General features: G+C 42.1%; 1 protein-coding gene across 2 annotated transcripts in view; it reads right to left on the reverse strand.

Annotated features, from left to right (window-relative positions):
• C8H1orf21 (chromosome 8 C1orf21 homolog) overlaps positions 1-22586 on the reverse strand; it is a 104599-nt gene that overhangs the window by 32613 nt on the left and 49400 nt on the right. For both annotated transcript variants that reach the window (XM_035333078.1, XM_035333079.1), the window contains exon 3: positions 11170-11264. In XM_035333078.1, the coding sequence (XP_035188969.1) occupies positions 11170-11264 (95 nt within the window). The remainder of the gene's footprint in view (positions 1-11169; positions 11265-22586) is intronic.

Consider the following 22586-nt stretch of genomic DNA (forward strand, 5'->3'; position numbering starts at 1 on the left):
GCCCTGGCAGCCTCCACGGTGATGGTCTCAGCGTGAGCATCAGCACAGCTCTGAGCAAACCCTGAGCATGGGGCGGACCGAAGCAGGTCAAGGGATGTTTTTACCTTCCCTGTGGCCCCAAAAAGCACTGTGTTCCTGCTGCTGTCGGGGGAGTGAGTTACAACTTCACTCCCAGTTTCAGGGAGACCTGGACTTGCCACAGAGTCAGCCTGGGCATGCAGTAATTATGGTGAAAGACCTAAAGCTAACCGGAGCGATGTCATACAGCTAGCAAGCTTCCCCAGCAGCTCTCTCCAGTTCCCTTCACTTTCTGTAGAGGAGACATCATTAAATCAGGGTGTTTTCTGCCCACTGTTGGCGCAAACACCCCTCCACTGCGGCACCATTCCAGCAAGCCTATGCTGACAAAATGCCTGGGCAGGCCATCTTCTGCATGGTCTCCATATTACTGTCAAAGAATACCAGAAAAACCCCCACCCAACACTAAAAAATGTCCACTACGGTTTTAAATAATTTAATCTAAAATACCATCAGTTTCTCCTCTGCAAAACTCCTATTTAAAGACTTACCCATGTCACTCACGTAACACAACGGAGCACAACCAGAATACCAAGCAAGACAACGTAATACAATGGCTGAAGCAGTGAAAAATGTTCCTGCTCAGGGTGAGCGCATGTTTGCCTGTCAGGTGCAGTGGAAAACATTGCTCTCTCCGTGGCAAAAGCTGTGAATGTTTAAAACATACACAATATCAGTTCATCCTCATTCAGTGCAATAGGCATTATCTTTTTGAAGATTAGTTGAATAATTAGAGTTTTCCTGCAACAAATTGTATTCCTACAAGCGCTCCTCACTCTTGGAACTTCCACTGTAGACTGCTTTTCTTACTAAATAACCCAGAAGAGTGGAAAGGGAACAAACCAAAAATAATTTGGGTGATGAAGGAAGTCTCGTGAGGTCTGGATATCGGAAAACACTTGCATCGTTTTCCTAAAAAAGGAGATAAAACACAAGTGTTTCAAAACTATCATGGTGCAAAGCGGATGGGGACCTTCTGTTGTTCTAGTCTCTTAACACAGGAGCAACGGCATTGTTACGGAAAGCACAAATTCAAAACTGAAAATATTCGTCTGAAAAAAATGTTAGATTTTTTTTTTTCCAATAACTGCTCTCTAGATGATGGATCTCATTGCTGTAACGTACTGTTAGCGACAAAAGCTCTGACCTGCCTGGCTGACGGCTCTCCATTGCTAGGGCCAGCAGGGCCACCCCAGGGGAGAAGCCGAGCACGGACACCCGAGAACAGCCCTGTCCCTGATCGGTGCAGGCGAACAGGCTCTCAACAACGTCAAAAGCACCACAACAAAACTGGTTTTCAAGGCCCACAAGAGGACGAGTGTGCTTGGCTATGCCGTGCAGATTTACCGCAGAATACAACGCTGACTCGTGGGATGCTGCCTTTGCTGGATGAAACCCCCACATGTTCCTACCCATGGCTGTTATGGTGCACATCCCGTAAACACATGCCATCCTTCTACCTCAGGGTGCCTTGCTGTTACAGGAAGGGTGCTTCTGCCCAACCACTGCCAGCAGGTAAGCTGAGGGCTGCAGAGGGACTCTTTGGAGCTCTGGACCACACTTACCCCAGCAGCTCTGCCGGACTCAGAAGACACCATGGTTCTTGCTTGTGACTCAAGAAGATGCATTAAATTCTTCCCGAGAGAGACATCTAACAGGGATGTGAGGTCCACTTCACACTAGAGAGCTGTCAAGTGTCATCTGCTTCGCTGTGTTTCAGATAAAACTAGCTGTCATCAACCTCAGAAGACAGCATAAGCAATCTCTTCTCTAAAAACCCAAACAAACCCAATCCTTTTGTGATGGTCCATCCTTGCCTTTAAATCCGAGCTCAGTACCTCTGTGAAGCCATCATAATTCAGAGTGAACAACCCGAGCTCCCAGCTACTGAAAAACACTTTAAAGATGCATTCCAGGCGAGAAGATCCAGGCGATGACACTAGTCAGAGAAACACAGGATAAAAGTAAAAGGAGGAAAAACACAGAGAGAAGGAAAGCTCTGTCAAAAGCTGACATTTTTGCTTCAAAGCAAAATTAATATATTAAATTTCAAGTTTGAATCTAAAAAGCCCACGCCATCTCTCAGCCCCCTGAAATTGTCTTTTCCAGGTGTGGTATGGTATTCAAACTAAAATTTAAAGATTACTAAGGTTGCATGGTAAAGTATCTAATGAAGCATCGACGTATACATTTCCCCATTGTCTCCACGTACTTAAACAGCATTAAATCAGCATCTCACTAGATAAAGAAATCCTGGGCCTGTATTTTCCTCCACAACTGCCTCAACTGGAGGGGTGCTATGCCTGAACAGAAAGTTTGAGCAAACCTGCATAACACCTAAATACAAATGTCCCGCGTGTCTCGGGCTAGTAGAAGGCACAGCTGCTAACATTGCCTCAGTGCCTGGACCTGCCAGCTTTATTCTCCACTAGTGACTTTTTATGATTTTAGGCATTTCTGTGTGTTTGTTTCTGCTTGGTCTTGTCTTACCCTCTGTTCCAAAACAGCAGAATTAGTAATTAATGCTTATCAGGCAATCACTGAAAAGCTAGTACCAAAACAGAGGACGTGGAGAACTTCTATTGCTGACAGCTTTCAAAATCTTATTGCTCATCTCTCTTAAAGCTTCAGTTCTTCAAGTTATGCTTAGAGACTCTCAAGCTTTCAAATAAAAAGAACCTCAGCTCTAAAAATAATAATAATAATAATAATAATAATAATAATAAATTAAAAAGAAAAAAGAAAAAAAAAAGAAAAAAGAGGGATTAGCTCTTATGATCATGGAAGACACACTGAACCAAAGGCTTCCAGAGTTTTGTATGATGCTTTTAAATAGCAAACTTCATATATAATCTATATATTTTGGTCAGCTGACTCATCTCCAAATGACTGGTGTTGGCCGCACTGCGACGCAGGCAGGCTTGCCGCAAAGTGCACAGAAAGCTGTTGCAGAGAGCAGTATGCATTTCTACACCTCCTCCTGGAGATTATCATTGAATTTGTGTGTCCAAAACATACACGCCATATCCACAGCCTTGATACAGTAGATTATCTCCAGCACAAGGACAACGATAATGAAAGGACAGGAGAAACAGTCACATCCTTGGTGTTGCTGGTGGGCCAGGATGCTCCAGGCTACAGATAAATGTCACCATGCCCACTTGCTGCCGCTGCCAGAGCTCACCGCAGCAGACATCCAGTTTGGGCTTCAGGCACTGATGTTTACAAGTCCTGGACAAGGTGGTCATCCACATGGATGTGTTTCAGCCAAAGAGCTGCAGCTCTTCAGCCCTTCAGCTGAGCTCCCAGGTCAGACTCCCACGAGAAGGGACTTCCTTGGCCAAGATGACTTCTGATGAGTGCAGCCAATTGCTCCGGCCGGCAAACAGCTCTGTGCCCATCTGCCCTCACAAAGGCATCAGCTTCCCCAGAGCAGAAAAACCCATCCTTGGCAGGTACCCGCCCACTGAAATAATACAAATATGGAAAAACACAACCCATATAGAAAATAATCAACTCCTGCAACTGATGTGAACATTTCTATTCACGCTCCTCCACAGCTGGTCCTGAAACCGTTCTCCTTGCTGATACCTGCCCAAGGCTGCGCATAATGGCCAGGGCAGCTTGGGCACCCAGACTGCTTGTGTTTAGAACAAGCCTTTCACAAGCGATTTTTGTATTTCAGGGCATTATAAAATAAAAAGGAGATAAAAGTTTCACTAGGTAAGTATTTCCTCTTTTCTTACCTAGATGTTTGAACTAGAGTGGTCTAAAATGCTGAAAATATGAAGTGGATCGTAGCCATCAGTTGTTTGGGTTCTGTTACTTCTCCTTTATTTTTTTTAAACTACTTTATTTTCGAATGGCTATGGAAAACGCTGCAGGAAATAATGGTGTATAGATCACAAACAGAGCTGGAGATTTATATTTGACCCAGCTAGAGCAAAACATACACTAGGGCATTAGACCCTGACTAACACATTTTTTTTTCCTGGCAAACATTAATAAAACTGCAACTACATGTTTCTTCTGGACACTGTTATTTTAATATGCTTAGAAAGAAATACCATTACATTTTTTAAGCTTTCTACTTTAAAATCACATTCTGAATATATTTAATTCTACCTCTCAGCAGAGCACTCTGCAGGTTTACTTACTGGAGGGTGAAGACTGAAATAGACAAGTCTGAAGCAACATATCTGGATCATATTTAGCTTTTACATTATTTCTGATTTGCTAAAATATTAATAGTATCCACTTGCTTTCTAGATTTTCAGAAGTTAGGTACTAGAGGAAAAATTAATACTTCTTACATCAAATTTGTTATGGGATCCAGAGGAAAAAGAATATTAATACTTAGTGCAATCATTTACTTTGATCTCTATATAGAATGCAGTGACCCGTAAGTGAAATGAGCTAAGTGACATAAATTCACTATGAGAAACCATTCTTTGAAGGATATCACTGCAAATTTTAACTGAAATAGGCATTATGGAAAAAAGCTAATTGCATGGTGTTTAAAATAACAGACTCTAGTAACAATATCCTTTCTGTGCACTTCTAAATCAGTTTCAAATGCATTTCTTCCAAAAATATTGGGAGAGGCTGACTCATTAAAACTGAAATGTGTAATTACTTTCTTCTTTAGTACCGATAGTGCAGTACTCATTTAGTGTTCCAAACTCTGAAAAAGTCTGAAGGGTGATTTCAAGATTTTAATTTCCCTGGGGAAAACAGAAGGCAGACTGGGAGCACGTGCAGCACAAAATGCCCCAGTCCAGACTCTACCAATGAAGACTGCAGAAAAACATATCCAATAAGCAACTATGTACTCCCACAGGAATTTAGGGGGTATCACCTCTTCAGAGTGAAAAGGAAAAATTCCTCTTGCTTGGTGGTGCACATCACTGGCTTTGTCCAGGTACTGCTCAGAGCGGTTCTGCCTGGAGGAAAGAACATTGCTTGGCAAATGCTGCCTCCTTTATCTGAGTGTGAACCCTGCCACCTACAGCAGAAAGGAGCTTGGATTTATGCTCATCACTCTGTCATTTAGTTACTTTTAAATTTTAATTCATGCCTTTCATTTACTTTCTTATTTTGTAGTGGCTTCTTTTGTTCTGTGTTTTTTTCCTTAAACTCAAGGCAGGAAGAGTCCAGATGGAAGCATCTCCAAGCAGCCTGCTTGACCTGTTTGCACAGACCTCCCTTGGGATAGGAGGATTTGGTTGCAGCAGCAGCCAGGCAAAGTGGATGTCTCTACCTGTGGGAAAACGAGGCGGGCGGGCCGCCCCGCCAGAGTAGCCCTGTTTTGTACCCCCCTCAACTTCTCTCCTCTCTTTTCCAGCTCCCAGGATATAGGAGATGCTGACAAAGCAAGGGTGAGTGGTATAGCAGCCTGTGAGCAACCCTGCCATGTTACCAAGTCATCCAGCACTACCCACTTTTATTATTATTATGCCTCAGGAACCAAAAAAAATAATAATAAAATTTCATTTCCCTCCCCTCGCCCCCCCCCAGCAACCCACGCTGTACTCTGCAGTCTGCTTTTGCAATTCACTCCCTGCCCAGCTCTCAACTCAATAGCCACAAACAACTTCAGGAGTTTTGTTGAACTGAGGCTTCTCCTGCAAACAGGAGAAGGGAAAATAGGGCAGCAAGAGGCAGAGAGGTTTAGTAGCCTCTCCTGTCCGGGCAACAGACACCGAAAATCCATCCCTGGCAGCAGACAATGAACCAAGCCCATGCAACAACCGCCTTCACCAGCACAGAACGACGGGGTCTCCTGTAGCCAAGTGACCTGGGGCTTAACACAGGGCCTAACTCTTCAGGGCAGATGAAATTTAAAAACAAACAAACAAAAAATCCTCTTCTTGCTAAGGAGGGAGGGCTATGGTCCTGGGCATTTCTGGTTTCCTTCCCCTGACAGCCAGAGCGTGAGCAAATTCCATCCTGAAATAGTGTACTTTGAACTGCTCTTGTTGTAAAGTGGTTTAAAATAAATAATTAGGAAAATAACAGCTTGAAATCTTAATACTACAGTATACATTAATATGATACCAACTTTCATTTCTACAAAGCTCTTTACCAATGTACTAAAACAGCACCATGATTAACATACACACTTCAACATTTAAATCACACCAATTCAAAGATTATCTAGAAACAATAAGCAGCAGTGGATTTAAACACTTTAAATACCAAATCAATTGTATTACCATGCTTAAATTTCCAGAGCCATTTGTGGTATTTTACTTTTGTAGAAAGGAAAACACCAGAAATATCCCCAGTAAATTTAACCACAGAGGAGAATCATGGTTAGCTTCTTTCTTTTACGGGTATAGACCACTGATCTTGGCAGTAGAATTAAAATGATATTTTCCTAAATCAAACAGAAATTCAGGCATCTGTACAGATTTGCATCAAACATCACAAAATGTTTATCTGATTGATGGATCTATAATATATATTTTGCGTACCTATTTAAATATTGATATTAGACACAGTATTTCATGTGTTACATTTTATATAGTTATTAAAGTTGCTTCATTTATCCTCTTCTGCCAGGCTTTTAATTTCATACACTTCATCTATCAGTTACTACTGTCTACTTCTAATGTATCACTGCAGAAAATGACAACTGCTGTTGAATACAAAACGATGACTACTGAGGTTGTGCAGTATTAAGTACTACCAAGCTGAATGATAAATGCAGAACAGCAGCTGGTTGGAGAAGCTCGAGACATAGGAAATAACAGTGCATGAAAAGCTGACAAAAATGACATTTGCAGGTAAGTGGAGTGGAAATTTATACTTATTGGAAAAGAAAATACAAAATATTGTTCATATTATTGAAGGCAGAATGAGAGATAGCAAGAAAAACACAAAGAGGTAATTTTCTTCCAGCTCCAGCAGGAATTCATCTCAAGCTCCAACATGCAATTTCACTACTGAGCTCCAGGACGAAACAGAGGATTACGCCCTACTGTTTTGAGGGCTTGGATAACAAAGCATAAAAATTCCAATAGGTAGCCTTTTGCAGCATTGCAGACCAGAAAATGATTTCCATTAGTAAAAGTTACAAAAACATCCAAGAAGTGAGCTAAAATACAATTCTTTACTGAAAGGGTTGTTAGGCATTGGAATAGGCTGCCCAGGGAAGTGGGCATCCCTGGAGGTCTTTAAAAGACGTTTAGTTGTAGCGCTTAGTGATATGGTTTAGTGGAGGACTTGTTATGTTAGGTCAGAGGTTGGACTAGGTGATCTTGGAGGTCTCTTCCAACTTAGAGGATTCTGTGATTCTGTGAATAAATATTAAGTTAACCACCTAACAAAAAAAATGTTATTTCTACTTTTTCAGTACTATTGCAAACCATCTCAAAGGAAAATTGATACAGCTCATCGAGTTTCCGGCACTGCATGAATACAACACACCTTACCTTACCTTTTTCGGCAATAAGATTTTACAGTGGAAAACCAACAGTGTTCTGAGGGGATGGAAATGAGGACAAGGAAATTAGTCCTGTGATGAATGTTAAATAGGCTGTTGTGATTGTGCTTTGTATGTTGAACATGACGTTGAAGAGCTAAACAGTAAGTCCCTTCTAAACAAAAATTAATAGGTCTTTAGAGAAGGTAAGAAGTTATTACTTATTCCTGCTTGTAGCAGGTATCTTTTAGAACCGATTGAGCCTTTTAAAATATTAATATTACTGATTTTTTGCATTTTAGTTCTTCAAAGTGTTTTTCTTCAGTGTTCTTCACCCAGGCATGTGATGTACATTACTAGCCATGATCAGCTTTTGCTTGCTGGTAAAGCAAAATAAATAAATAAATAAAATAAAAATCCCAGATCTGCTGAGTAAGACACTCCTCAGTTGGTAAAACCCTTCAGTTTGGATTACAGCAATCCTAAACACCTGCAACCCTTTTCAGTACTGCATAAGCAACCCATCGGGGCTCCCAGTGGGGAAATGCATGCAGGTCAGGGAAGATGCTGGAGCTGGAGCTTGTCTCTGGCAAGTGGAGAGACAGTCACTGTCCCCTGGCCCCAGTGGTCCTTGGCCCCGTGAAGCACCACGGGCAGCCCTCCTGTGTCTGGAGACACCAGGACTGAAACCAGGAGCTGAAACATCTGACAGCAAGCACAGAACAGCAAAACCCACCTGGGTAAAGCAGTGAATCATTATTTGACAGAATCTGAAACAATCTTTTTTTTTTTTTTTTTTTTTTTTTTCTGCCAAGAGCCTACATTTAAATTCAATGAGGCCTTTCATTCTGCCAGAGAATTTCTTCGCATGGAGCATCTTCTGCTTCGCCTGGCACACTGCCCTAGCACAGCCATTCCTGCTGTCGGTATGTTTTTGGAGTATTTCTGCTTTAGTGTCAGCACTGCACCAGTTTTGAGCCCTGATTAACCTCAGGTGGACACTGAGAAGACAGTGACCAGTGATTGGGCTTCGTTTCTCCCAGAGATACCCACGACAGTGCCAACTCCCCACGGACAGCACCTCATCAAAGAGCCTCAGGTGTAAGGGAAGCAATTTTATTTTCACCTAAGCACAGATTATTTTTCTTTTCAAGCCAGCCTTTAAAACACTTCAAAAAGGAGAACTGGCAATTCTGAGACATGCTTGTAACAGGGCCAAAAATTTGCTGTCATCCAAACAGCATTCGGATTCAAGGACATTCAAGGACAAAGTACCAGAGGGTATGATAACCCTGAGAGAAGCAGTTCCCAGGGAACCAACTGAAGACTGTAATGACATGAGGGTTATGCATTTCATCCTGGCCCCATCTCTGAAGGAGATGTGAATTAGCAGCCCTGCGACAATAAACAAAATGTGGGATTAAGCAATGAGGGAGGAGGGAAAAGGGCTGGATGATTCTCCCACCGCCTTTTCTTGTTCTGACAATTTCTGTTGCCTGGAAATGTCTGATGAGAAGACAGGATTATGTAAGTGCTTGCCAACTTTTCACGTTAAGAAAAGTAAAGCCTGAGTGATGGGTAGCTTAACCCATCCTCTAAGCAGTAAGCTAAACGTGCTTACTTGGGAGAACGTGCACAGTGAAACCCACTTAAAAATCCAGGAATGATGAGGACCTGACAATTCCCAGGATTAAGCTGCATACATTCACAGTCAGTGTAATCTCCTTATAGTGCGATGAGGAAAAGGAAAATAAAGTCTTTTTGGCGTGCAAGAGGGTTTTTGTTTTAAAGTATATACAAGCAATCTGATCGAAGGCTTTCTTGCAGTACTGTTGCTTTTTCTCCCAACAGATATGACAGACAAGAGAGCTATATTAGCCCTCCAGCCCCACACTAAGTTATACTTTCCACCAACCCCCTGCTCCCATCAAGCATGACCCATCAATAATAAAACAATAAGCACTGTGCTGTAGCAACGTCTCTTGCTAAATTGAATCAGACTAACACTTAAGTGCTGCAAGAATGCAGAAACCAAAGTGCAAAATATCTGTATCTGCTGTGTCACTTCAGCAGACATATGCTTTCCTGAACACTTCCTGGTTCTCATGCAAGTGGCATTTTACCTTCTGCCGGTACTCTAAGTGCAGCAGATAGTAAAAAAATAAATAAAATAAAATAAAATTTAATAATAATAATAATTGCTAGGCTTTTTCTACTTTTATCAAAAATATGTATTGTGATCATTTTTCCTTCCTTTTTTTTTTTTTTTTTTTCCCCCCTCTCCTGTTTACCAACAAAGCACTGGGGTCTCTGAAACAAGCAAAAATTCTTGCAGTCCCACTTCTCCCAGTTCAAAACAAACATGCTTAAACTGCAGTAATGCTGAGGGCACTGCGGATGCTGCTAGAAAAGGCGATGTTCTCAGCAGTGTTTCACTAAAATATCCCCAGCATCCTGCTGCGAGCTGAAGGTGTGTCCTCACTGGAGCATCAACAATGCAAAGCTGCAAGTACCCAAGGCACGTGGAAAGCAAAGCAGAAACAGCGCTGTGTGCTGCTCAACCTTCACTCCAGCACCTAGGCTGGGACAACATGCTGCAAATAAACTCTGCTGTTTAGAGCAGGAAGGCATGTGTAGTTGTTTTGTACTGCAAGCACGTGCATCTAGAAGACGGAAGGAAAGCACATCCGGGTTGCCCACAGCTCTATCATGCTCCTCCACACATCTTCAACAAAAGACAAATTCACAGTGGATTTTTGTACAGCTGCCCAGTCATAGCAAAGCAAATCTTGAGCTGGTGATATTGGTCATAGGTCCACTGAATTATGTTCAGTGGATGCTAATTACATTCCCCCTTTGGTCCTACCAACGGGGGGAGGAAGAAAAACAATCCTAGATGAAGAAAGCTGTGTTGAGTGAGGGGAACCAGATCTGAAAATTCACACACAACTATCATCACTGTGAAACGTCCTCAAAAAAATAAACTGTGTGAAGCCCCAGCTAACCAATTACAAAATCTACATTCCTCCAGTTTTAGAATAGAGGTGGCGTTTCTCAGAAGTCCTTTCACGTGACTCAGCCACAATTTGAGCCACCTCAACAGCACCCGAGCTATTTCTAGTAGCACTGAGAGTTTACCTGAGATTTCCTCCCTGACGGCAGAACTGTGAGCCAGCAAGTTGTTCAAGTCAGGGAAAACACAAAATGTGCAAAATGATTTTTGTGACTGCTCCGTTATGAATATATTGCTTTTTCTATCGTGAACTGTGAATTTTAAAATATGTAAAACCACGAGGCACAGAGCAAATAATGTCTACTGAAGTAGGTCATTTTATTAATGGCAGGGCACTGCTGTTTTACTACCAGCTTGTTTGCAATATAGACACAGACATTTCAAACCGTGTATATTTATATCTGCAAAGGAGGTGAGTATAATCATGGAAGCACTCCCTCCAAGATCAAGTAGAGCTTAATTCAGAACGAAAAGCACGAGAAAAACTAGTATTTCGCACTGTCTATGTGAGCTTCACAGACAGGTATGACATTTTCAGGAAAATCCTCTTGCTGTGTGTAAGCTGCAGTCTCAATGTGCTGCATGTTGCATATTTCATTACAAAAGCAGAGCCATGTTATTTCATTAAAGAAGTGATAAGTTCAATCCTTACCAAGTTTTCTTGGTTCCTGGCTGCTATTTTCTGATCATCTTCTCCCCCATTTTTCATGTATTTGACCTCTTCCACTGGTTTGATCCTATACTCATCTGAGCACCAAGAAAAAAAAAAAAAGAAAAAAAAAGTTTTGAACCAGTGTAGTTCAGCAGCTGGGGAAAAATAAAAAAAAAAATAAAATAAAAAAGCAAACTAAACCCAAAACAGCTGACTAGAAAAGACCCTAATTCAACAAGGCAACAAAAAACCACAGGTATATAGTTTCAAAGGTTTAAATGGGACTGATACCAAGAAAGTTGTTCTGGCCTCCAGAAAAGGGTGGGCAGCTCTCTCAGCTGGAATAGCCTCGGTACAGTGAACAGTGGGTACTGGGCAGAACAAACTCTTTTCAACCTCCCTAGTTTTCTGTATAATATGTCTTAATACAAGCAAACTCTGCTACTGCAGCCTCCCTAGTTTTTTACTATCAGTGGGCAAGTGACTACGCAGAGGAGGCTGCTCACGTATGTTCTGGGCATTGATAAATCAAGTAATGCTGATGAAGGCAATTGAAAAAATAAGTTATAATCAGGAAGGAAGGAAGGAAGGAAGGAAGGAAGGGAGGAAGGGAGGAAGGGAGGGAGGGAGGGAGGGAGGGAGGGAGAAAAGAACACCCCCAAACATAGCATCTTTTTTAATTCTTTTTCCTGCACTATTTTAATAGAGTTAAAGCAAAAGGTACCCAGTACCAGTCAAATGAGGGTTTCTGGAGAAGAGGCAGCATGCTGAGCATCCTTGTCTCCCCACTCCCCACCACAACCATTTCTTCTGCACGTGAACGTTACCCAGAGAGAAATCCAGCACGAAAATAAGGAATAAGAAAAGTAAGACTCACGGCTTGCCCTTACTATTTATCAGCTAGACACTGTATCTTTTCAAATACTGAATTCCAGCTCTGGTGTCAGTCCTGTAATGCTGTTTGGCATATGGATGCTATGCCATAGGATGCAAACAACATCACTCAAAGATGGAACAATGGGTTTTTCTTCAGTAGGACACGACAGTCCCAAATTCCCAAGGATTTGGGGAAAAGAAATTCTTCTCTCCCTTTCCCTCGAGCCTCAAGCTTGCAGTACCAACAGCGCCATTTCTCAGCTGCTCTGACAGCTTTTTGCTCCGGTTACTTTTGGACCGAGCGAGCCCATAGGAAAGACATCCAGAGCTCTGGAGCCCCATTCCTCCCACCAGGATATACTATGTGGAAAGGAAACTGGCATTTTACCACACGTAAACATATTAATGCAAATTGAAATGAGAATACACTGGGAATAAAAGGTGAAACCTGGGCAAATGAAAAGAAACCATCCAAACTTTATTATTTTTCTTTGGGTTTTTAAGCAATTTATCTTACTTGCTAAGGGAAAAACAAAACACAAGTGGATTTTCCTGGGTCTATTGTATTTAAATAAACAAACAAAAAAATGAAATAATTTAGAAGGAAGCTTGTTTTGAGGAAACTATTAATCAGGTAGTATATGTTATATAAGCCTTTACTTTTTTATTATTATTATTTTTTAAAGATACAAGCTGCATTTGGTCTAGTACATATCTATTTTTAAGATTATTATAGAGTTTAAATAAAATTGCAGGTTTATGAAATAGTAGCAACTCATATACAGAGACTCAAAACAGATGCAAGAACTTAAAACATATTAGCGGAATATTAAGAACTAAGAACTAAGTATCATTAGATTGGTAAATGTGAACTTGTCTGCTGATTTTTTTATATTTTTTTTAATGGAATTTAGGTAGTCAGGAGATGACAATTCATAAAATCTAAAAGGCTGAACACAATAAAGCCCAAGAATTAGAAGTACTTGACTGACTGCAATACGTAAATTATATTCTCCTCACTCCTTCAGCGATCTCTGTTGTGATTAGCAATGAAACCCACATGTAGAAAAAGCACACAGCTCCCACAGTGGCATTTATGGATCTGAATAAGAGAACAGATAAGACAGAGAAAATGGAACAGAGGAAGTTTGCACAACCTGCAGCTCGTCCACATCAACTCAAAAAGACATGCTGAGAGGAACGAGCAACCCAGCCTTGTAAAGAACAAGCAAGGCATGGATGTCCTGATGTTCAGGGGCAAAACTAACTTCTGCAAGGTGTCTCCTGCGTATCCCAAGTGACTTACTGTAACTGAACACTGAATTGTCTAGGGCTTGTAAAGAGGCCAGATGTTAGAGAAACTGTGGACAGAGTTAGGCCAGGCAAGGGGGAGGATTATGAGGTGGACATAGGACATTTAAAGAATTTATTGTATAATTTCCACAGCTGACTAACAGCATTAGTCAGTAGAAGTGTTTTTTCCCCAGTACTTAACAGTACAACAGCTACTCAGTTATCTGTGTGGTTCAGTGCAGACAGCGTGACTCTTCCTCCATCCTTGGGACCGGCAGGAGAAGTGCATATGCCTGGTACAATTAAGGCCTGACGCACTCAGCAGTAAGAAAGCTTCCAAAAATAAGAGTAATTTTTCATTACATTTTTTGGGACAAGTTGAAAAAAACATGTCAACTAGGAAGTCTTACTTCAGAGAAATCTGCCTTCCCGTTAGACAGATCACAGACTGGCTTGGGTTGAAAGGGACCTTAAAGACCATATGGTTCCAAACCCCTGCCGTGAGCAGGGACATCTCCCACTAGAGCAGGTTGCTCCAAGCCCCAGTAAAAATAAAAATAATCAGGAGGTCAAAGTGGAAGACACCTGCCTCTGTGAACATTAGTAAAGTTAGTCTTTTAATAGAAAGTGTCTTACGAACTTAACGCCACAGCTCTATTATGTAGTATGGCTTGGGGCATTAGAATCTCTACCTGTATCTCCAAAAGCAATGTAAATTTGCCAAAATCTAAGCTGACAACCTACCTTAAAAGCCAAGAGGCAACCTCTGGAGCGATGAGGCATATGAAGGAAGTGGCAGGCTGAATGGCCAACACTCATACCTCAGTGCCTAAATAAATGATTAACAGGCAGGAGTGCCAAGCAGCTAGCAACTCCATCAAACCCATGAGTTTTGAGCAAGAGGTGCATGCACTAATGATAGGCAAACACAACAGTGGCCTGCAGAAAGCAAGCGATCAACTTAACTTCAGGAATAAAGCAAGAAGCAAGGCCAGGAACAAGTGCTGCATCACGAACACATGAAATGATCAGCAATGTTAAGTTTGAAGCAGTATCATTACTCATAAACTATCGTAATTTCCTATCACAGGCAAAATATTTTCCTCAAAATAGTGAGCATAAATACAATATATTGGCATCATTTTCTCATACTGAGTAGTCACTTGTTGGAGGTAGGTATAAATAGCTATGATTACACTTTCAAAGGGAAAAAACAGCTAAGTAATTATACTGTCAGTGAAAGAAAAAGGAGGACTATCCAGCTGACTATAAACCCTACAGCTTCCTAGGTATGGTGAGGGACTGCTAGAAACATCCACTTGTCAAACCACCCAATTCACCAAGGAAAAATGTTTAGGAACATGGTTTACTGGGTGATATTGGCGGCAGGGGTACAGTTGGACCCGATGATCTTGGAGGTCTTTTCCAACTTTAATGATTCTATGAAAATATCCATCTCTAATTAATTCCAATGGCCTTTGAACTAGGCTGCTTCAGTGCCAGAACTGCCTGAATCCCAGCTAAAATGCTGAAGTCTGAAAACTTCCTGCTATCTGATGAGAAACACTAAATTTTGCTTGCAGGTCTCCCTTTGGCATTTATAGAGCTCACTGACAGGACCTTCGTCCTTCATGTTCATGTTGAACTTCCTTCTTTTTCCTGGATCAAGCTAACCCATAAAACCTCTTCATTCTTATGAGCCTTTCACAAATCTATTCAAACAGGGATCTGACATGGGAAATATAGAACAAGCCCGGAAAGCAAGGGGACTGGTCAATGTTGCACTCTTCCAGCCCTTTAACACTGTTTGTAATGAGTCTTTTGGCAACCAAAGAGGTGCAAAGGAGGAGGAGAAGGTTTAGCTAGGTGGGACATCACTAGTTCGTGAAACAGAGAAGAAATGAGTCTGACACCTAACACTGTGGATGGGACAACATCCCTTACTTCACGTACACTAAATAGGCCAATAAAATTCAATCACGCAGTTGGAGAAAACAAGTCTTGCATCACATTATTGTTAGGAGGACAGAGTTATGTATAAACTTTTTGACCAGGTGGTGATTACATTTATCTTCTCTAGATAAGATATACGTATATAAGATGGGGTGTTCAGAAGCCATGAATCCTGATGTATTTAAGAGACTGTTCTTGCTCTGAAGTTACCGTCAGGATGAAAGCAGAGTAAATGCAAAAGATTGGACACTTAAACAACCGACAAACCACCCAGAAGTGTGTCACGGAGTATACGTCATTAATGGCTTTAAATTAATATGAAAATTAGATTAAAGGCAGATTGGAGAAATGGCCTTTGATGCTTTCCATAAAGGCAGCACCATCAGTATTGCCTTCAGTATTTAGTGAAAATTTGGCCATTCAGAGGGATGTGGGCAGGCTGGATAGTTGGGTGGAGGGGAACCTCATGAGGTTCAGCGAGGGCAAGTGCAGGTTCCTGCACCTGGGGAGAAACAACCCCAGGCACCAGTACAGGTTGGGGGCTGACCTGCTGGAGAGCAGCTCTGAGGAAAAGGACCTGGGGGTCGTGGCGGACAACAAGTTAACCATAATCCAGCAGTGTGCCCTTGTGGCCAAGAAGGACAATGAGATCCTAGCCTGCATCAGGAGGAGTGTGGACAGCAAGTCAAAGAGGTGATCCTCTCCCTCTGCTCAGTTCTGGTGAGGCCACACCTGGAGTACTGTGTGCAGTTCTGGGCTCCCCACTACAAGAGGGACACAGAACTTCTAGAGAGGATCCATTGTAGAGCCACAAAGATGATTAAGGGATTGGAGCATCCATCCTATGGGGGAAGACTAGATGAGCTGGGCCTGTTTAGCCTAGAGAAGAGGAGATTGAGAGGGGATCTTATCAGCCTCTACAAACACCTGAGGGGACAATGTAAAGAGGATGAGCCCAATTTCTTCTCAGTGGTGGCCAGTCATACGACAAGGGGTAATGCATATAATTTGAACCACTGGAGGTTTCATTGCCATATGAGGAAGAACCTCTTTACGATTTGGGTGGCAGAGCACTGTAACAGGCTGCCCAGAGAGAGAGGCTGTGGAGTCTCCTTCTTTGGAGATATTCAAAACCCTCCTGCATGCCATCCTGTATCTCTAGGTGACCCTGCTTGTGCAGGGGGGTTGGACTAAATGATCTCTGGAGGTCCCTTCCAAACTCAAGCATGCTGTGATTCTGTGAAAACTGTTCACCAGGTTTTGCTTGATCAGTTAAGGGTGCATCTGCAATTGAAGAAGTAAAGGATGCTAAACTCACCTTCTGATTTTTTAATTTTTGACTTCTGCTACAGTATATATAGCATTTTGAGACATGTTGGTCTGAGTGATCAGAAGCCAATCCAGAGACATCCTGAAGCATTAATTAGGCCCTACCTGATCTCAATCAAATCTGACAATGAACAAGACCTTTAAATATTTATCTTGCTTTATCTTGCTAACCAGCCATATCTTTTTCTTTTTCCTAAATAGTTTTACATCAAAATGGACAAAATGCAATACAATATCTTTATGCTTCTTTCATGTTCAAAACTCAACATCAAGCAGTGAACATGAACAAAAATTTAGGACACTATCATTCAGAGTGTAGTACATCACATATAAAGGGAAATAAATCCTTACGCTTCTTTCATGTACAGAAGTAAAAATCAAGTACTGTCTTCCAGTGTGTGGTTCATTATACAAATAAGTGGAGTTGCAGTAATTCAAATGGGAGAGGAACGGGCTTACAGGGCTGCCACGGCAAATGCTGCATTGAAGAAATGCAGCCCAATTGAGTCAAAAGAAAACCAACATAAATGAACCACAAATTAAAACCAAAAATATTTTCTAGCATAATGTCCACCATAAAAACTATCATGGGATATAAACTAGAAAGCAGCAACACCTCTGACACAACTCTTTAGAAGGGTGAGGAAAGAAGAATTTTTAAGTTGAATGTGCTGCAAAAATCCTCAGTAAGCAAATCTTATGAATGAAGATCTCCATCTGGAAACAGATAATTCTACTCAAACATGTCACCCGGTTGCCATGGAGACGTGACAAAGAAAAACAGCACTCATTAATAATGATTTCAGTGATAAATGAGCATAGCAACTTATAATATTGAAACAATTACTAGAGGGGGGAGGAAAAAAAAAAGAAATAAACCTTGTGGTTGTTCCAATGAAAAACATTTCTTCGACACCTCCAGACATCGCTGTAAGTGCCATTTCCACAGCAACATCAGTTATGATGCTATTTGTGGCCCAGTTAAAAAAATAAAAACCAGAACATGAACCACAAAAACACAAAAAACAAGCACAACTCCAACATGCATATCTGGACTCACTGAGACCTTTGGAGGAATCTTTAGTTGAACATCTAGTCTTAAAAAAAGAGGAGGGCTGTTTTACACTCATATCCATTCCCATTTCATCTCAGATGGACAGATCTGTCTGTGCTGATGTCAAAAGGGATGACGGGTGAGCCTCTCTTCTCAGTGACATACCAAGTAGCACAGGAGATATGTGGTACTTACACCAAGAAGAAAGTTTCTAACTACACCTTCATTTTCCTGTGCTTCATAGCATTTTTCAGCATCTCTTGCCTTTGAAATGAAGGATATACTAAGATTCATCCTTCATCCATAATGAAACATGTCTGTTCTATAATATACAAACTTTTTGTCCAACATATTTCTCTGTACTGTGCAGTAAGCAAGACACTTAGATGCTAAATACAAACCATGCCAAACATCACTTACAGTGCCACTGCAAAGGAGGAGGAATACTCCTACACTGGTTGGACAAGCAGCTATGGCTTAAAAAACAAACATTAGGAAAGATCATTAGCTGGAAGGAGAACAAAGCACTGGAATTATGTAGCTTGGGTGGTTGCAGTTTTCATAATCAGAGGTTTTTAAAGACCATTTAGGTCACCAGCATTGAGCGCTACAGGTAGAAGTTCAGTTTGATTGCATGAGATGGATGAGATGGGCCCATCAGAATATTCCAGCTGTTACTGTATGTGGATGTCAGCTGCATGAATGTCAGCTGATGTCAAAGATCAAAAACAAGTCAACAGTTAGAGAAAAGTTACAAAAATCCTGTAAATGAATGTTTCTCAAAGTAACTATGAGATAATGTAGGATATCCCAGTTACCTACTTAGCTTCAGCTTCACCAAACTTAAAGAAAGAAGGATCTAAACGGTTATTTCAACTCGACATTGTTAATTTGGTTCTGACTTAGTTGCTGAGATTTGCAGCTGTGGGGGTGGATTTCTGATCCACCTGGACGTGGGCTGAGAGTGAAACTTCACTGGAGATAGAGCAGCAGTGGGCGAGTGGCCTGTTGTCGTCCTCTGTCGTCAGCCCTCAGATCTATCCACTCCTGGGCAATTCGTCATCCTGGTGACTGAGCTGTTTGTACTAATGTGAACTAAATAGAAAAAATAGCTTAGGAAGTATGCCAATCCAGTTCTCTCAAAGGTCTGTCTGAAAATGCTAATTCGGATTTCCCAAATGAAGTTACCTGTACCTTAATCCAACCTGAAATAAGCCACTGCAGGAAGCTGAGGTGGTGGGCACCATATACTAAACACCGTCCAGGTGCACAAGCAACACACCAATATTGCCAGCAAAATATTAATCATCAGACAGAAAAGCTGCTTAAAAACCTGAATGTACTGCACAGATTTCAGCACATCTGAAAACATCACCATAAAGTATTTTCTTCATCTTACACCATCCTAACATGGACCCAAGGAATGCCGAATGCTGCTTCTGCACAAAGCAGATGTGGCTGCTAGGGTTGTTCTGGGGGGAGAGAAAAAGGGGACCAAGACAAACAATCAGAAAAGCAGACCCCGTGTGTGCAGGAAGGACATTTGCCCTGAAGCAAGGCGAGACAGGGGCCACTCTTTGGTAAGCTTTTTCGAGCAGTTCCTCCTAGAGCCCCACTTCATGATGCTTCATGGACCATCTGCTCCCTCAAGGGCAGAAACCACCTTGAAACCTGCTTGAGGAAAACCTGCTTGAAACCACAAGGGAAAATTTCAGCAAATTCCCTTCTGCTTTATCAGACTATCCTTTTCCAGGCCCCAATCATGACTGCTTTCAACACATTCCTCCTGGGCCAACAAGTCTGACAGTAGCACAGTTCAATTAACTCAAATGACTTCATCTTGATTTTTGCTTGTGCAAAAGCAAAGAAAGCTTCACTGCCATATCAACCCACCCTTCATTATAATGCTGTCAGGAGTTCCCAGTGCTGCAAACTGCTTGCACCTCTTGATCCTTTTGTTATCTCTGTGCTCTGACACGAACAGCATAGGCTGACTCCTGCCTGGGGGAGAACATGATGTCCTACCGCCTGTGATGCTGGTACTCGTACCTTGGGTTTTCTGGTTTCTTTTCTCCCCTGATCTAATAGAGTGACAGCTAATGATGTTGCCATAATTTAGCTCCCTTGTTTCCATTAGGCTAATTTTTGAATTCAGTATATTACTTGCAAAGAGAAACATTGCTGTATGCAGAACACGTGCAGCTGAACCAAGGAATCACAGAATCACAGAATATCCCTAGTTGGTTCTGACTTAGTTGCTGAGATTTGCAGCTGTGGGGGTGGAGTCCCTACTCGTAAGGATCATCAAGTCCAACTCCTGGCACCGCACAGGTCTACCCAAAATTTTAGGCCATGTGACTAAGTGCACAGTCCAAATGCTTCTTAAACTCCAACAGACTTGGTGCAGTGACTACTTCCCTGGGGAGCCTGTTTTAGTGTGCGACAACCCTCTCGGTGAAGAACCTCTAACTGATGTCTACCCTAAACCTCCCCTGCCTCAGCTTGACAACATTCTTGCAGGTCCTATCACTGGTCACTGAAGAGAAGAGATCGGCAACTGCCCCTCCATTTCCCCTTGCGAGGAAGTTGTAGACCGTGATGAGGTCTTCCCTCAGCCTCCTCTTTTCCAGGCTGAACAGGCCAAGTGACTTCAGCTGCTCCTCATACGTCTTCCCCTCTAGGCCCTTCACCATCTTTGTAGCCCTTCTCTGGACACTCTCCAACAGTTTCACGTCCTTTTTGTGCTGTGGTGCCCAGAACTGCACACAGTACTCGAGGTGAGGCCGCACCAGCGCAGGGTAGAGCAGGAGAATCACTTCCCTTGACCGACTAGCAATGCCATGCTTGATGCACCCCAGGATATGGTTGGCCCTCCTGGCTGCCAGGGCACACTGCTGGCTCATATTCAGCTTGCTGTCAACCACAGCCCCCAGATCCCTCTGTGTGTGGCTGCTGTCCAGCGTCTTGTCACCCGGTCTGTACATATAGCCAGGGTTGCCCCTTCCCAGGTGCAGGACCTGGCACTTGCTCTTGTTAAACTTCATGCAGTTGGTGATTGCCCAGCTCTCCAACCTGTCCAGATCTCTCTGCAAGGCCTTCCCACCCTCAACAGGGTCCACAAGTTCTCCAAGGAATTCATCACTTTTTTTTTTTTTTTTTTTTTTTTTTTCTACCACTTAGGTTTCTTCTTGTCCAAAAAGCTCCTAGGCTTACTCTCTATTTGCACTAGCACGCAATCCAAGAACTATAAACATCTATAGTGGTATGCATAACTTTCTGTCACATCATGCATAAAAGGATCGTGCTGAGCAACCTTTTACCAAGGGCACTGGCCCACTGCAGTGCCTGATGCCAGCTAGGGCTCTGTCAGCAGCCGGTCAGACAAGAACTTTGGCAGGGAAAAAAACAATATATATATGCATTGGTATGCAAGCAATTGAGTTTTTGTGAGAAGTAATGCAATCTCTATATTAAGATCACATGGGAGACAAACAGCAACCAACCATGGTTTGCATGGCTGGCCTCCACGCATGTCGGTCATCCGCCTTACACCACAGACCGCTAGCTAGAAACTATCCTTTGCTGCTTCACAGGGCTGCTGGGAAAATGCATAGACAAGAAGAAGACACCGAGTACTCCAAAACTAGCTGAAAACCAACTCCTGGGGGCAAGTGATCTTGAGTGGGGGTGGGTTTGGCCAGGGTAGAATAAGACATCTGAACATCTTCTGGACCCTGTGGAGGAAAGAAACACTCTGCTTCTGCTTTGCTTCATGAAGGCTCCCAGGTGAAAATGTCAGAGATGCTCCTGACCAGTTCCCCCAGAGAGATAAACAACGTCCAGAAGTCAGCACTGTGCATTTTTTAACAATTTCTAGGACATATTTTTTCTAGGAAATTAAACTTGCACAAATGGCCAACAGCAGAACTTGTCCAGTTACCAAACAAGCTATTTCCAGTCTTTAATTACACAATCTCCAAATCTTTTAAATACCCATTTGTGTTTCAGATCTGAGGAAGCTCTATACATAAGATGGCATTGAAAAAACAGCCATGTGATAATATAATTAAAGACTTTCGTGCACTTGAGCATAATTACGCAGCCAAAAAACAGCTCTGATGTTCTGCATGCATAACTACCTAGCAGCTATGTAGTTTTTGTATGCTTAAACTGTACAACTCACATATGTATGTACATTCACACAGAGAGATTTTTGTTTTGTTTTGTTTTTATATTTAATTCATTTGTAACCTTGTGTCAGATGCAAGGTTGTTCAAAGGAAACCATTTCTCAGGTGAAAGAGATTATAACTACAGTGCTCTGCAGGAAGGATAAGCAGTAAATGCAATTATCTAGCCCACTAAAAAGATCAAATTGAGAAATGAAAGCAGAAGAGGAAACAAGAAACGGAAAGATGTTAAAGGAACAGCTGTCTGGAAAACAAAGGGTTGGTGCCTTGAAAAACACCGCTATTCAGGTGAAATAGGTAGACAGGTTTTCAGATTGAGGTTGCGACTTTCTCCTAGGGCAGCACCAGACCACAGCCCTGTTGCAGCACAGGGACAACCCAGGAAAGGTCTTGGTGCATCTCACAGGAGCTGAAAGTTCAGCAATTCACTTCCAATCACTCATTACATTTAAAAACCATAAATGGATTTGGTGGTTGGCAAGACCAAGTAAATTGCGTGGCCCTGCCCTGAAGAAAAAACTCTGCACCACTCAAACTGCAGAAAATTAAGGAATTGGCTTCACTTTGATAAACCTCTTAGTTATGGAGCAGAGGAAGGGAGAGAAAAAAGGGAGTATGAGTGGGCAAGGAGTAAACTTTGCCTTGGAATATAACAAACTACAATACAAGAAGGGCTAAAACTTCCTACCATGATATCGAGACCCACAGCTCAGATATACAGAG

The sequence above is a fragment of the Oxyura jamaicensis genome, chromosome 8 (assembly GCF_011077185.1).
Source record: "Oxyura jamaicensis isolate SHBP4307 breed ruddy duck chromosome 8, BPBGC_Ojam_1.0, whole genome shotgun sequence".
In the NCBI taxonomy this organism is placed as follows: Eukaryota; Metazoa; Chordata; class Aves; order Anseriformes; family Anatidae; genus Oxyura; species Oxyura jamaicensis.